Source organism: Esox lucius, chromosome 14 (assembly GCF_011004845.1).
Source record: "Esox lucius isolate fEsoLuc1 chromosome 14, fEsoLuc1.pri, whole genome shotgun sequence".
In the NCBI taxonomy this organism is placed as follows: domain Eukaryota; kingdom Metazoa; phylum Chordata; class Actinopteri; order Esociformes; family Esocidae; genus Esox; species Esox lucius.
This window is the reverse complement of record NC_047582.1, coordinates 28,953,506-28,968,524: the sequence shown is the minus strand read 5'-3', so window position 1 is coordinate 28,968,524 and position 15,019 is coordinate 28,953,506. Positions and strand designations below refer to the sequence as shown.

Below are 15,019 nucleotides of genomic sequence, written 5' to 3'. Positions count from 1 at the left end.
GGGCAACTCCAGAGTGGTGAAGAGTCCATCCTCTCTCAAGGAGTGTGGTTCCAGAGCCCAAGCCGTGCATAGAGGTGATCCCGACAATCTCTAGTCGGAACCTCTCAACCTCACGTACGATCTCAGGCTCCTTCCCCGCCAGCGAGGTGACGTTCCACGTCCCTAGAACTAGTTTCCGTGTCCAGGGATCGGGTTGTCGAGGCCCCTGCCTTCGACTGCCGCCCGATCCTCTACGCACCGACCCCTTATGGTCCCTCCTGCAGGTGGTGAGCCCACGGGAAGGCGGCCCCACGTCGTTCCTTCTGGCTGAGCCCGGCCGGATCCCGTGGGGAAAGGCCCGGCCACCAGGTGCTCGCATACGAGCCCCAACCCCGGCTGCGCCATACCGGGCGACGTCACGGTCCTCAAAATGTTTTCCATCATTAAAGGGTTTTGAACTGCCACCTTAACGTGGTGGAGGGGTTTGAGTTCCCGAGTGACCCTAGAAGCTATGTTGTCTGGGGCTATATGCCCCTGGTAGGGTCTCCCAAGGCAAACAGGTCCTGGGTGACAGGTCAGTCTAAGAGCGGTTCAAAAACCCTTTAATAATTATACATCATCACCCATAATGAAATGTCTAAAATATTAAACACAGAATCAGCAGAAATGAAACTTTTAATGGCACAAACAAGTACAAATGAAGAACAGACAAACAAGACTATTTTGGTTTAATTTGTAGCATGTTAGGGGGTTGAGTGACCTCAGAAAGACCTATAAAATATTATTTAATATCTATAAAATGATAGCAGCACAAATGAAAATGTTAACAGCAAAAGCCAGCAAAAACAGAGCACAAACCATTGAGCCTATTTTGTCAAAGTTTTGCTTTGGGTGGGGCCCAACTTCACACAGGTGTCACAAATGCCTGTAATTTTTTGCTTTGCTACTATTAAGCCATGCTAATGAAGACTCTACAAACATTAATTATCCATTAATTACTTCACACATGGTTTATACTTTACAATAAGTGTCACAAATGCCTGTAATTAATGCTTTGCTACTATTAAGCCATGCTAATGAAGACACCTACAAACGTTAATTATCCATTAATTACTACACATATGGTTTATACTTTACAATAAGGGTCACAAATGGTTTGTAGAGTCTTTAATGGTTTACTACTATTAAGTCATGGTAATGGATAGCCCACAAATGTTGATAATACATTTATTTCGGTTGTATTCCAATATACCATAATGGTCATGCAGTACATTTACTGCACCTCATAGCAGTGAATATTTTGTGAATATTTCCTCATTATTTTGTAATTGTACCATATGTGCACACAAGCATTTATAAGGTATAGGATTAACTCAAAAATGTGTACATTCAAGACACTGGAAGATGAGCAAGTAAGTTAAATGCACAGTCCGATAAAAGATAGGTAAAATAATATCTTTAGTTAATGTATGTATAGATGTTTACTCCAACAGAAAAAAACATGAACAATCACTTATTAAATGAATGAGGTGAATGTTAATACATTTTAACTAATACGTTTACTAACATTAATACCTACATGTATAACTGCTTTAGTTAATATTAACAAAGACAAATAGATGATTAAGACCTATAATTCATGTTTATTAATATTTACTAAATCACTTTACAATTAATGAACACTTATTGTAAAGTGTTACCCTTTTTTGATTAAAGGCAGTCATTGACATGACTGATAAGAAGAGATAGGTTAATGATTTTTTAAGTCACACTCAGTTGACCACAATAAATGGGTCCAATCAGAGTTCATGATATGTATTTTGTCCTATCCATGATATATATTTTGTATATATAGGCTTTGCGGTAGCGCCTGTCAGGCATATCATTTTTGAAGTAGTCCACAAGTATAATTCAAAGACTGTATATTTGTTGAGAATAAAATGAATAGACCCCCATTGCATTTGTATTACAAAAAACAATTAATATATGGCAAAGTTTATCTTTTTAAATGATTCATGTGGTATAGAGGGTCCATCGGCCTGTGGTGCTCCCTCTGCTGCATGTGTAATCAATACTTACGTGATATCTAATCTATAGTACAAGTTAGCTAGCTACCAGTCTGTACATCCATATCTTGTCACATCTCATTGCCTGGATGAGAGGCTAGCTAGCTAATGTTAACATTTGCTTATTTGCTGGTTAGTTAAGTTACAAATGATAAAGATATATAGATATATAAACCATGTTTACTGTCGGAGTAAACTCTCCCCATTCTTGATATCAACAATTTGAATTTGTGATCTCAAAAAAGTAATTATTTTTCTCAATAATTATAATTTTTGATCAAAAGAATTCAATTATTGAGATAAAAAAATATAATTCTTGATATAAGAAATGCAAATTGCTGATATCAAAACTATTACTGATATCAATTAATTGATATCAGATATTAGAGATTCAATAGCAACATTAAGACTTCCGGTTTTCGGATTTTGCCTTCAAAATATAGTCCACGGTAAAACGCGATTTTAATAATATTAAATGTATCGATTTTGATTAGTGTATATTGTAAAAAATTTTTGTAGGAAATGTTCAGGAGAGTGGATAGAGTAATTATATGCAAAACAATCAAGGGGCACTGTGTATTTGCAATTGTTGCGGGCATTTTACTCCACCCACACCATTGGCCACAATGTAATTCAATGGATATGAAATACACTATACAGAAAGAACTATTCCATATGGCGCAGTGAATCTATTATAGGAAATGTTCAGGAGACTCTATAGAGTGATTATAGGCTTGTAAGACGTAAAATCTATTTGTATAAACAAAAGTCTGGCGACACAATGGATGATTTAGCCACACCCCCAGCAACTGGTTTTCAACCAACCAAAGCTTTCTTTGAAACCCCTACCACAAAATGGCTTCCATTTTAATGTGTTTTTATTTCATGCATTTTTTATCATTTGTGATTCATTGTCAAAGTGTATGTTTTACCTTGAACAAATGTTGTATGAAAAATGCTATGTTAACATTGATGTGGTTTTACAAATGGTTTTATTTTTGAATGATAAAGTTGACATACACATGATTTGCTTTTCTATTTCTTCAACAACAATGGCACAAATTAAACGATTCACAAGATTGAGCAAGTTGTATGCAATTAAACATTTGCTTATCACGCTTACTCTGGTACATCTTAGCTACAAATTTTGAGACTAGGTCATCATTTTCTTGTAAATCATCAACATAAAAAGACATAGCATCTTTATAACTCAGACCTTTTGTCATTTGATAGAGAAAGAACACACATGTTGTCCACACGTGGTTGAAACCAGGTCCTGTGCTTGTTTTGAACTGTATTCCACATTCTCACAGGTTTGCAGAAAGGCATTGATTGACTTGGGAAAATGTGTAATATCCAGGGGGTTTCCAAAACTGTCATAAAACCTTCCAATGCCATCTTCCGTTATGTAAATAGCCAGCCAGTGCTCCCTGGGGTGATTGCTTTGATGTGTATTAACAATCATCATTGATGCAACATCTCGGACTGGTCCACTAGGTAGTTGGTCACTTGCCAGCACACCATAGAAATAAGTTCTAGATGAAAATTGGTTCACCACACCGGTCAACTCTCCGGTATTAATTTGCACACTGTTTTCCTAATAGTAGTCAACCATGACTTGTCGCCGGTTTGACACTTCGATAATGGAGTAAAAGATTGAATAAACAACCAAATTAATTGTGTGGGGTAGTGGTTGTCTGAACCTCATCTAAAGTCGTACATTCCCTGACTTGATCAAGGATAGGTGCTGACCACATTCCTCGTCCGGCGCGCAGTTGAATGCATAAAGGGTATAGCCGTGTAAGAAGTCCGACCTGTCAATACCCAAGGCTTGGTCCTTTAGGTGTTTTCCTGAAGCTAAGGCCAATTGGGAAAATTCACGCACTGCTGACCCTGTTGTGTAATTTGGTTGGAATGGTTTGCTAGGAAATTGCTGACCATCTACATACATAGCCATAAACTCCAAATTATAATGTTTGAAATTAAATTGATTTATTGTGTAACTTCCTGTAAAACTGTCATTGTCCACCAATCCGATGACAATACATTTTGGCAGAGGTCCTAAAAATAGGTTTTCCTGGTGGCAAAAGCGACCCCCAGCCGGTAAACTATCCATCCTCCACCATCTTCTGCTTATCCGGGGCCGGGTCGCGGGGGCAGCAGTCTAAGCAGAGATGCCCAGACTTCCCTCTCCCCAGACACTTCCTCCAGCTCTTCCGGGGGGACACCGAGGCGTTCCCAGGCCAACCGGGAGACATAGTCCTTCCAGCGTGTCCTAGGTCTTCCCCGGGGTCTCCTCCCGGTGGGACGGGACCGGAACACCTTCCCGGGAAGGCGTTCCGGAGGCATCCGAAACAGATGCCCAAGCCACCTCAGCTGACCCCTCTCGATGTGGAGGAGCAGCTGCTCTACTCTGAGCTCCTCCTGGGTGACCGAGCTTCTCACCCTATCTCTAAGGGATCGCCCAGCCACCCAAAGCTCATGACCATAGGTGAGAGTAGGAACGTAGATTGACCGGTAAATCGAGAGTTTCGCCTTGCGGCTCAGCTCTTTCTTCACCACGACTGATACATTGACCGCATTACTGCAGAAGCTGCACCGATCAGTCTGTCAATCTCCCGTTCCATCCTTCCCTCACTCGTGAACAAGACCCCTAGATACTTAAACTCCTCCACTTGACCCAGGCACTCTCCACCAACCTGAAGTGGGCAAGCCACCCTTTTCCGACTGAGGACCATGGCCTCGGATTTGGAGGTACTGATTCTCATCCCAACCGCTTCACACTCGGCTGCAAACCGTCCCAGGGCATGCTGAAGGTCCTGGCTTGAAGGGGCCAACACGACAACATCATCCGCAAAGAGCAGAGACGAAATCGTGTTGTCCCCAAACCTGACACCCTCCGGACCCTGGCTGCGCCTAGAAATTCTGTCCATAAAAATGACGAACAGAACCGGCTACAAAGGGCAGCCCTGACGGAGTCCAACATTCACTGGGAACAAGTCTGACTTACTGCCGGCAATGCGAAACAACCTCCTGCTTCGGTCGTACAGGGACCTGACAGCCCTTAGCAAAGGACCCAGGACCCCATATTCCCGAAAGCACTCACCACAGGATGCCGCGAGGGACACAGTTGAATGCCTTCTCCAAATCCACAAAACACATGTGGATTGGTTGGGCAAACTCCCATGAACCCTCCAACACCCCGTAGAGGGTATAGAGCTGGTCCAGTGTTCCACGGCCCGTATTCTCCTCTCCAGAACCCTGGCATAGGATGAGAAGTGTGTTCCCCCTATAGTTGGAACACACCCTCCGGTCCCCCTTCTTAAAAAGATCCATCCCAGAGACACTGTCCCTGACCGCCATGCGATGTTGCACAGGCGTGTCAACCAAGACAGCCCCACAACATCCAGAGACTTGAGGTACTCAGGGCGGATCTCATCCACCCCCGGTGCCTTGCCACCGAGGAGTTTCTTGACCACCTCTGTGACTTCAGCCCGGGTGATGGACAAGTCCACCTCTGAGCCCTCATCCTCTGCTTCCTCAAAGGAAAACGTGCCGGCGGGATTGAGGAGATCCTCAAAGTACTCCTTCCACCGTCCGACGACATCCCCAGTTGAGGTCAACAGCTGCCCACCTCTACTGTAAACAGCGTTGGTAGGACACTGTTTCCCTCTCCTGAGGCGCCGGAAGGTTTGCCAGAATCTCTTAGAGGCCAGCTGATAGTCCTTCTCCATGGCCTCACCGAACTCCTCTCAGGCCAGAATTTTTGCCTCCACAACCACCGGGCTGCAGTCCGCTTGGCCTGTTGGTACCCGTCAGCTGCCTCAGGAGTCCCACAAGCCAACCAGGCCTAATAGGACTCTTTCTTCAGCTTGACGGCATCCCTTACTTCCGGTGTCCACCACCGGGTTCAGGGATTGCCGCCTCGACAGGCAACGGAGACCTTACGGCCACAGCTCCGAGCAGCCACTTCGACAATGGCGGTGGAGAACATGGTCCACTCGGACTCAATATCTCCAGCCTCCCTCGGGATCCAGTCGAAGCTCTGCCGGAGGTGGGAGTTAAAGATCTCTCTGACAGGAGACTCGGCCAGACGTACCCAGCAGACCCTTACAGTACGCTTGGGCCTGCCGAGTCTGTCCAGCTTCCTCCCCCGCCATCGGAGGTGGTGAGTTGGATTCTTCTATAGTTTTGCGTTTTGCTAGTGTCCTTGTCATTACTGGTAGCATGAGGCGGTACCTGCAGCCCATTCAGGTTGCGCAGGTATTCCAGCTCCTCCAGGATGGTACATGCATACGTGCCGTCGCAAGAAGGTTTGCTGTGTCTCCCAGTACAGTCTCAAGTTCATGGAGGAGATACCAGGAGACAGGCCATTACACAAGGAGAGCTGGACAGGGCTGTAGAAGGGCATCTACCCAGCAGCAGGACTGGTATCTGCTCCTTTGCGTGAGGAGGAACAGGAGCACTGCCAAAGCTCTACAAAATGACCTCCAGCGGGCTACTGGTGTGCATGTTTCTGACCAAACTCTCAGAAACAGACTCCATGAGGGTGGCAGATGTCCTCTAATGGGACCTCTGCTCATAGCCCAGCACCATGCAGATCGATTGGCATTCGCCAGAGCACACCAGAATTGGCAGGTCCGCCATTAGCACACTGTTCTCTTCACAGATGAGAGGAGGGTCACACTGAGCATGTGACAGATGTGAAAGGGAAACTTTGGCGTGAGAAACCTTGGCGTTACCCTCAACCCGGGCCTGCTTGTCTCTGGGTGACGGGTAGCAGCGCTCGTTAAAGATCCTTCAATCTACATCGTAGTGGCTTTCGAACAGGAACACAGACAGGCCGTGCACCCAGTTGGATGACAAGGTACGTACCTCTCAGTTTAGCTGTCCTACCTAGGTTTCACCCAAGGCATGTTGCCCTCCTGCATTTTACAAATACCTTTGAAGGGACTGTCAGCCTATACATCAACTACTATACAGTAGATACAAGATCACTGTAGTTTACTAATGAAGATAACAGTGCGCTGGCCTACAGATCACACTGTAGAAAACATTAACACACACAGGTGGGACAGGTGGACAATCCTTGAAAGAGAATCAACATTTGGATAACCTGGTCCCATTTCTGTTTACGCTTCCTTGCCAACTTCTATTGTATTATCGATGTCATGCAATCACACCATAATCACATGTTCGCACATTCAACATTGGCATTGGCTTGGATCTGTTTCTGATTTTAAATTCACATTCACAACAGCTCCACAGTTGCTTCAGGTGAGCTGAATATCAAGACGTCGCCAGTGTACAGCTCCATTAACATTTTGCTTGTTATCACACTTCTTGCTTGACCCAGAAGCATTCCCCCAGCGTACTGTAAAAGAGCGCATTCCCTGCTCAACAGCCACGATTGAGCTTGCTTGCCCCTGATTCTACCACGTGCCGTCACAAGAGAATGACTGAGGACCTGGTGGGGTTATGGTAAGGCATGAGCTAAGGACCATTAACACAGTAGCATTTTATACATCTGTGACAGTTTGAATGAACATAGATTCCATGAAAAGATCACAAAGCCGATTGTCATGCCATACTTTTACTACCATCATGTTTTTTTCTGTATGACCCTTGTCCCAAGGATCTGGACACAGTTTCTGGGATCTGAAAATGTCCCAGTTTTTTCATGGCCTGTATAGTCACCACCCGGTGTAGTGGAAATATTACAAACTTTTCAGGAGCCCTGTAGAAACATCTTTTATTTTGAAATCAGTTGCCTTGGAGTACACAGCATGAAGATACAGTTCGTATGATCTTTTTAGTTGTCCATTGAATTGTATATCATTTGCATACAGTTTTATAGATAAGCTCAGCATTTATAGTTTCTGTGCTTTTATTAGCATAAAAGATACAATAGGTTGTGATATATGAAACTTTTTTCATTTGATAGCCAAGAATATATGTCAATGTGTTTAAACTGGACAATGTGTTTACTGGACCTGATCCTGTTCTTACACAGATAGTGGAAACAGCTTTCTGCCCCAAATAGCGGTGCAGTTCACTTACAATACAGAGAATTCATAACTAAACAAAGGAGGAATGAGCCATAGCAGGGTGTGCATTTTGCCATCATATGTTTAGGCCCGGATCCACAGATAGAATCCAGATAGAATCGGTGCCTCCCCAGTTTTGTTTCCCCATAAACACTGTAAATAGTATAGGAATTAGATACGCCCCCTCATTTATAAATAATGCCCCCTCAGTCATTACAACCTGGGGCCAGGCTTATATTGAGCATGTCTGGGGCCCCCTGGATTGACGTGTGTCACAGCATCTTCCAGTTCCCATCAATCTGCAGTGACTTTGTACCACCATTGAAGAGGAGCTGGACAACATTCCACAGGTCACAATCCACAACCTGATCCACTACATGTCAAGGAGATGCATCACGCTGCTAGAGGCAAATGTTGGCCCAACAAAATCATATCTCTCTTTTCAGTTACTTGAATCCATAGATTAGGGCTGAATTTATTTATTTATATAGACAGATTTACTTAGGGAATTTTGCATGTTTTTATTTATTTTCATTAGCTATAGAGAGTTATTTACACACCTTTTAAATGATTAATGATTCATAAGGCCATGAAGTTCAAATTACAAGAAAAGTTTTTAACGTTCCCAGGGAATCGTCATTGCAATGGATACATATTCCTTATGGAGGAAGAATCGAGCCTGGGCCTCAGGTCTGATGGCCATGTTAGAACAATATACATAAATTTTATATTGTCCAAACATGCCTTCATGTTGGAAATTTGTAGCCCATTGATGGGTATCATAATTGTAATTGTACTTATTGTGATCGCTGTAGAATCCAACCCATGAACTACCGAACTTGTTCTTCCAATCGCTGAATGTGTTCTTGATGATCAGACGAGCGCAGGCAAATCCGTCGTTAGTGTAGAGTTGCAGACTGGCATCGTAGCCCTTGATATCAACAGGAAGCTTCCTGTCTGTGTCGTCATAGGTAGGTCCACACATAATTTCAGATGTGTTTACTATGAACTGGAGACAGGGGCTCAGGCCTTTGTTTAGGTATTTTCTGGTGTCGTAGGTTCCATAGCTTCTCTTGTCAATAGGTGAAGTCAAACAACTTCCATCTTTACAGACATTCACTTGGACCCCCTTGTCCAGCAACCTGTCAGGGATATTAGACCATCTGATCCGAGCATACCCCTTGTCCGTGGCTTTCACCTCCAGGAATATTTCATTGCACTCAACATGGTTATTACTGTTACTCAAGGTAACTCTTTTGTTTACAGCAGTGGACTCTGTGGGAGGCTTTTGGGCTGATGCTTCTTCCACCTGATATATGTTGATGTCTTTGTGTGGGTCAGAGTAGTAGCAGTAGTTGTTGAAGTTTATTGAACTTACATCATAGTTGGCGGTATACAAAAACACAGACAGGCTGTCCTTCCGATTGGCTGACAAGTTACGTATCTCTCTAAGGAGGGCAGGGCTTATTTGCCAGGTGTTTTGCGGGTCATACTGATTACTACGGGGATCATTAAGGGGATAGCGCTGTGTAATATAAACCGCCTCTAAATATTCCCTGTTGGGGCTCGTTCTGACCACCACTCTGTCCCTGTTTCTCTCTGCACTACCTAGGGCTAAGCGATAGCTTTGGGTGACAAAGTGGGGGAGTGAGTAAGATATTTGTAAATTCAGATTCCCTACTGAGTAGTAACCCTGTTGGTTTTGATCTAGCAGTGGTGGAAACACCCCTTCAGAGTCACTGTAGGAAAAAAAGCCCCAGTCTCCCCTGTCTGGCACAAAGTTTGGTCTTATGATATTGTTGTCATCCACATCCAGGTGATGAGCGATGAAATAGAGCAGATGAAGGCCGTGGCGTGGGAAGCGGTGGCCAAACTCAATGTTTATGAGATCACTGGTGGTGTTGAGGGTTGGGGGGTTTGCCCAGACCAAGGCCACAGGAAGCAGCATCAGAAAGATGAATGGAAGGCATTCTCTCCCCATGGTGAACCTGTGACAGAGAGATGGTATGACAGACAGTGTTATAGTACGGTAGTAAGAGAGTATAATATTAATGATTGATGAAAAGTTAAATAGAACAACAATGGCAATTGGTATTCTTTTAAGCTTTTCAATGTAAATAAATACTGAAGTCAACATTGTGTATTCATAGACTGATATATTGTGTCATAATACCCATAAAACCTTGCAGCACAAATAGAAAAGCGTCCCTTTCAGTTGTTGTTATGCTATAAATCTTTTCTATAAGGATTTTTTAAAACCACTTCAGGTCTGTGTGTTGTGTAGTCTTACACCACCTTGCCATTTTAATAACTGTGTAAGACATCTTTGCCAAGATTTAGCCAAAAATCGGCGGAAAGCTTATTAGCTGCTAACGTGGCAAATCTTACAGAACCACACTTTATGTTTGACATCATCACCAAATGTGGCAACAGGAAAATCCTCCCCAATTCCCTCTGAGCTAAATTTGATCAGTAAGTAACGTAGCAAGAATATAGTATATATCACATATGTAAAGATTTTATAAGATTGATTGGGTACAGTCCTATAAAACATATTCATGTTAGCTGTAAACAGCATTTTGTATGATTTATAGTAAATCATTAGCTAATGTTCAATTATTTAATAGTTCTTCATGGTCTACAACATGGCAATAATTTGTCCATCAGGGAGAGTGAATTAATAAAAAAATGCTACCTAGCATGCTATCTTGTTTGGAATTCTTAGTACACATACTGTGACCCGTCGCCCTCACCTCTGTGGATATGAAGTCATTTGAGTGCTTTGTGCTGTCCCACCACAAGACCCTCACGACCCACTACTAGACCCACTGCAGTTTACTTAGAGAGCCAACAGGTCTGTGGATGATGCGTTCAACACAGACCTGTTGAAATTTGTGGATGACACCACCCTCATCTGACCTACAGTGGTGAGAACAAGTATTTGATACACTGCCGATTTTGCAGGTTTTCCCACTTACAAAGCATGTAGAAGTATGTTATTATTATCATAGGTACTCTTCAACGGTGAGTGACAGAATCAAATACTTATGTCATGCAATAAAATGCAAATTAATTATAAAAAAAATCATACAATGTGATTTTCGGGATTTTTGTTCTAGATTCTGTTTCTCACAGTTGAAGTTGAAGTGTACCTATGATAAAAATTACAGACTTCTACATGCTTTGTAAGTAGGAAAACCATCAAATTCGGCAGTGTATCAAATACTTGTTCCCCCCCACTGTATTTTTGATGGAGACAAGTCCGACACGTGGGAGATTGACCAACTGGTGTCCTGGTGCAGCCTTAACAACTTGGAGCTCAACGCCCCCTAAACACTGTGGAGATGATAGTGGACTTCAGGAGAAGCCCAGCTGCCCATCCCCCCATCTCCCTGGGGGGCTCCCCAGTCAACTCTGTGGAGTCCTTTGGCTTTCTGGGCACCAACATTACCCAGGACCTCAAGTGGGAGCTGAACATCACCTCTTTTACAAATAAAGCACAGCAGAGGATTCCTGTGACATCTGAAGTTCAACCTGCCTACGACTTTGGTGAGGCATTTCTACACTGCCATCACAGAGTCTATCCTGACCTCCTCCATCACCGTCTGGTACGCTGCAGCCACTGCCAAAGACAAGGGCAGGCTACAATGCATCATCGGCTCTGCAGAGAAGGTGATTGGCTGCAATCTGACGTCTCTGCAAAACCCCAAAACGTTAAGGCATGCCCAGCGCTTAACTGTATAATTACCTCCCTGACAGTTCGCCTCACCCCAGACTCCATGCTGTGACTCTTCACTCACTTTACTGTAGGCTACTGCCATCAATGCATCTGTCACACACTACCCACGTTTGCTGATCACACTGCTGTAGTCCGTCTCATCCTGACATGAAAGAAATTAAAAATTATCTGTAACTTAACAAACGCAAAACTGTGGATGTGGTTTCTGAAACAGGAAAGACCCCTCATCTCTCCCCCTTGAGATTGAGGGCTCTGCTGTCAGTTGAAATATTCAAATTCCAAGGGACCACACCTCTCTCACAGTCTCAGGAAGGAGGACAACATAACAGCAGTCGCCAAGAAAGTACCCCACAACACACAATTCAAATCAACTGAAAAAAACTCCCAGACTTCCCTGACATGGGTCTAAACCAACATGTGTTATAAAAACATATGTTGCTAGTCGAACATTTTTATTAGACTCAAATAAAAAACATAATTTCAAAAAAGAAAACTGTAACCTTACTACAGTATATATAGAAATACTTACTTTCAGTCTGGGCCGTGTTGTTATAACAATTAACTGTACACAACTTCTAGAAGAGAAGAGTACAAATTAAGGGCTCCTGTCTAACAAAAGGTAATGTTCAACTTCAAATGTTCTATGATTAAATATGGTAAACTTCTATAAAACGTACAGTAGATCATACTTACCAGTCTCAAAAAACTTTCCTTTTGGTTTTGTGTTGATGGTTGTGACTTCTGTCTTGAAGTGTTGCAGAAGATTACAATCCTGCTTGATTTATATACATGTGCAAAATAGGGCAGGGATATATATTGCCCAAGTAATATTTAGCAAGACAACAAATTATTTCCCAATAATTATCTTTAGCAATATTGGGGCAGTATTGCATGCATTTGTTTTTCTTTAAAGTCAAACAATTACAAAAAAAGAATAGATTCTTATCTTTGATTTGAGGGTTTTTATGTACAATTTCAGAATGACAGCACATATCAAGGCACCCACTTATTTCAGAGTACCAAAAGCTTTGGGAAAGATTAATTTAACTACCCCACCAGATGCTCTGCCTACCAGGTCGGTACTGAATCCATCGTCGGTTGTTGTTTGTTTTGAGGTTTCAAATCTGAATATCGACTTGGTCAATAAAACATTCCACTTTTTGGACCTGAGGAACTCCTTAGTTGGTAATTCTGTAAGGTGGCATTATCTTTATCTATGTCATCAAATCATTTTGCAGGATTTTTTTTTTTTTACTTTAGCATACGTTTCTAACTTCAACTCTCCTGAACCTGCAATGATTTCGATACTGGGACTAAAACAAATATCGATATATAGAAATAATATGTGTGATGTTACTGTTTAAAATCAGACTTGCTTTCATTGCTTTTTATTGGGAAACGTTGCCTTTGTACCCCACTCACACTGCATGAAGGCCTCTAGGAAACACTGTGACATTTGAAATACAAGTGATAATGTAATCACCACTGAAAGAGATTATGTACGTATTGTCATATTTACATTGTTTGGTCAACAAGCTAATTTGACAGAGAAGCAAGGAGAATTGCCCCTCTTTAACATAAACATGTTATTCAACTGTAAAAACAGAGTCAATGGTAAGTTTACCAATCTGTCGTAGTCCCATCATCAGCAAGACAAACACAGAAGACAAGTAGAGAAAGAGCAACGGAGTCAGGTCTGGGTGTACGTGAGTTTACTACTGGTGAGAATTGGGTGTTCAATTTGGAGAGCGTATCCAAGCCTACTTCAGGCTATTCATAATTCTTCTGGGAAAGAATGGACCTGTCATTGCCAAAATAAACAACTGATCTCTGCAAGCAATTGTCCAACAGAACACTTGACAAGTTTGTGGTGAGAAAACTAGAAAGGGATGAAACAAAGCAGATGTAATCTGTGCTCAAATGCTTTACCCCAAACTAAGCATTTAATTTGAACACCTCTGGTCTCCTGGCCATCCTTATGAGAGGTTGGTCTCACTTATCTAATTTAAAGATCTTCTCTGTCCTAATACCCAAATAGTGGAGTAAGCTTACAACTAATGCTTAGTAACAATGTCCGAAAACCAACCTCTCCATACAAAGCATGTTGATTAACCCCACAGTCCCATGTTGTGGAAATTCTTCAACTGATGTATGCTTGGTCCTATACATGTATAAATGGGTTACTAGTTAAAGGTACTGAGTCCCCATGTTTGGATAAGAAAAGGAACATGGTAGAGAGGGATCTGGTATTTGTTTAGGGGGGCATCCTTGACCGGCACCAACGGATTAGAGGGTTACTCGTAAATCAGTAAATCTGTATAAATCCCTTTAGTGTCTATCTGTTGTTTGTCCAGACATTGTAACTCCTTGGGAGTTGAGAAGGTTACCCATGTGGAGGGGGACAGCCTGTCCCTTTGTTTGAAGCCCAGGATATGTGATGGAACAAGGGGAATGTGTTTTATTGACAAGACAGATGGGCAACAGTTTACCACACCCCTTTTTCCTCTAAAAAGACAAACTGTTCATGTATTAAGTTAGAGACTCCTCGGATGATTATGTTTGTAAGCATTTGACACATCTCTCTATTTGCAAATAACCTATTAAATTGTGCAAGAGAATGTTGTCTCTGTCCTTACTCAATCAATCAATCAATCAAATGTATTTATAAAGCCCTTTTTACAACAGCAGTTGTCACAAAGTGCTTTACAGAGACACCCGGCCTTAAACCCCAAGGAGCAAACAACAGTAGTGTTGAATTTCAGTGGCTAGGAAAAACTCCCTAAGAAGGTCGAATTTTAGGAAGAAACCTAGAGAGGAACCAGGCTCAGAGGGGTGACCAGTCCTCTTCTGGCTGTGCCGGGTGAGATATTAAGAGTCCAATTGGGATAATAAATACATTTCTCTGGGCTAAATCCAGAGTCTATTTGATTTTAGACTAGGTCAGAAGTATGACCAGGTGGACAAGGACAGGGACAGCAACAGGCCCCCCAAACCAGGTAATCCGCAGGTGTGGACCAGGACCTCATCTCCTCCTAAAATTTAAAACTGAAGGAGACTTACTCCTTTGTAAGTTCTGATCGATGAAATTGATCGATGAAATCACACCCACCCTGTCCCAAAAGACACTAACTTAGACATTTTGAGTAAGATGGATATAGATTGTAGATTTCATTTGTGAAACATTTTAT

At 42.6% G+C, this 15,019-nt stretch overlaps 1 protein-coding gene across 3 annotated transcripts; it reads right to left on the bottom strand.

Annotated features, from left to right (window-relative positions):
* Positions 1-8,356: 8,356 nt before the first annotated feature.
* LOC114840867 lies at positions 8,357-12,601 on the bottom strand. 3 transcript variants are annotated; one of them, XM_029125214.2, is made up of 3 exons: positions 12,525-12,601; positions 12,361-12,406; positions 8,357-10,080 (listed from the first exon to the last, which is right to left on the bottom strand). In XM_029125214.2, exon 3 carries the CDS (start codon positions 10,071-10,073, stop codon positions 8,709-8,711), a length of 1,365 nt encoding a protein of 454 aa, XP_028981047.2. In that variant the 5' UTR covers positions 10,074-10,080; positions 12,361-12,406; positions 12,525-12,601; the 3' UTR covers positions 8,357-8,708. The 3 variants fall into 3 exon arrangements, with proteins under 3 accessions (XP_028981047.2, XP_028981048.2, XP_028981046.2); XM_029125215.2 differs by having other exon boundaries at positions 12,361-12,403; positions 12,525-12,586; XM_029125213.2 differs by lacking the exon at positions 12,361-12,406 and having other exon boundaries at positions 12,525-12,599.
* Between the last annotated feature and the right edge of the window lie 2,418 nt (positions 12,602-15,019).

Coding starts and splice junctions, on each gene's coding strand:
- LOC114840867 (XM_029125214.2), bottom strand. CDS start 10,073: ATGGGGAGAGAATGCCTTCCATTCATCTTTCTGATGCTGCTTCCTGTG.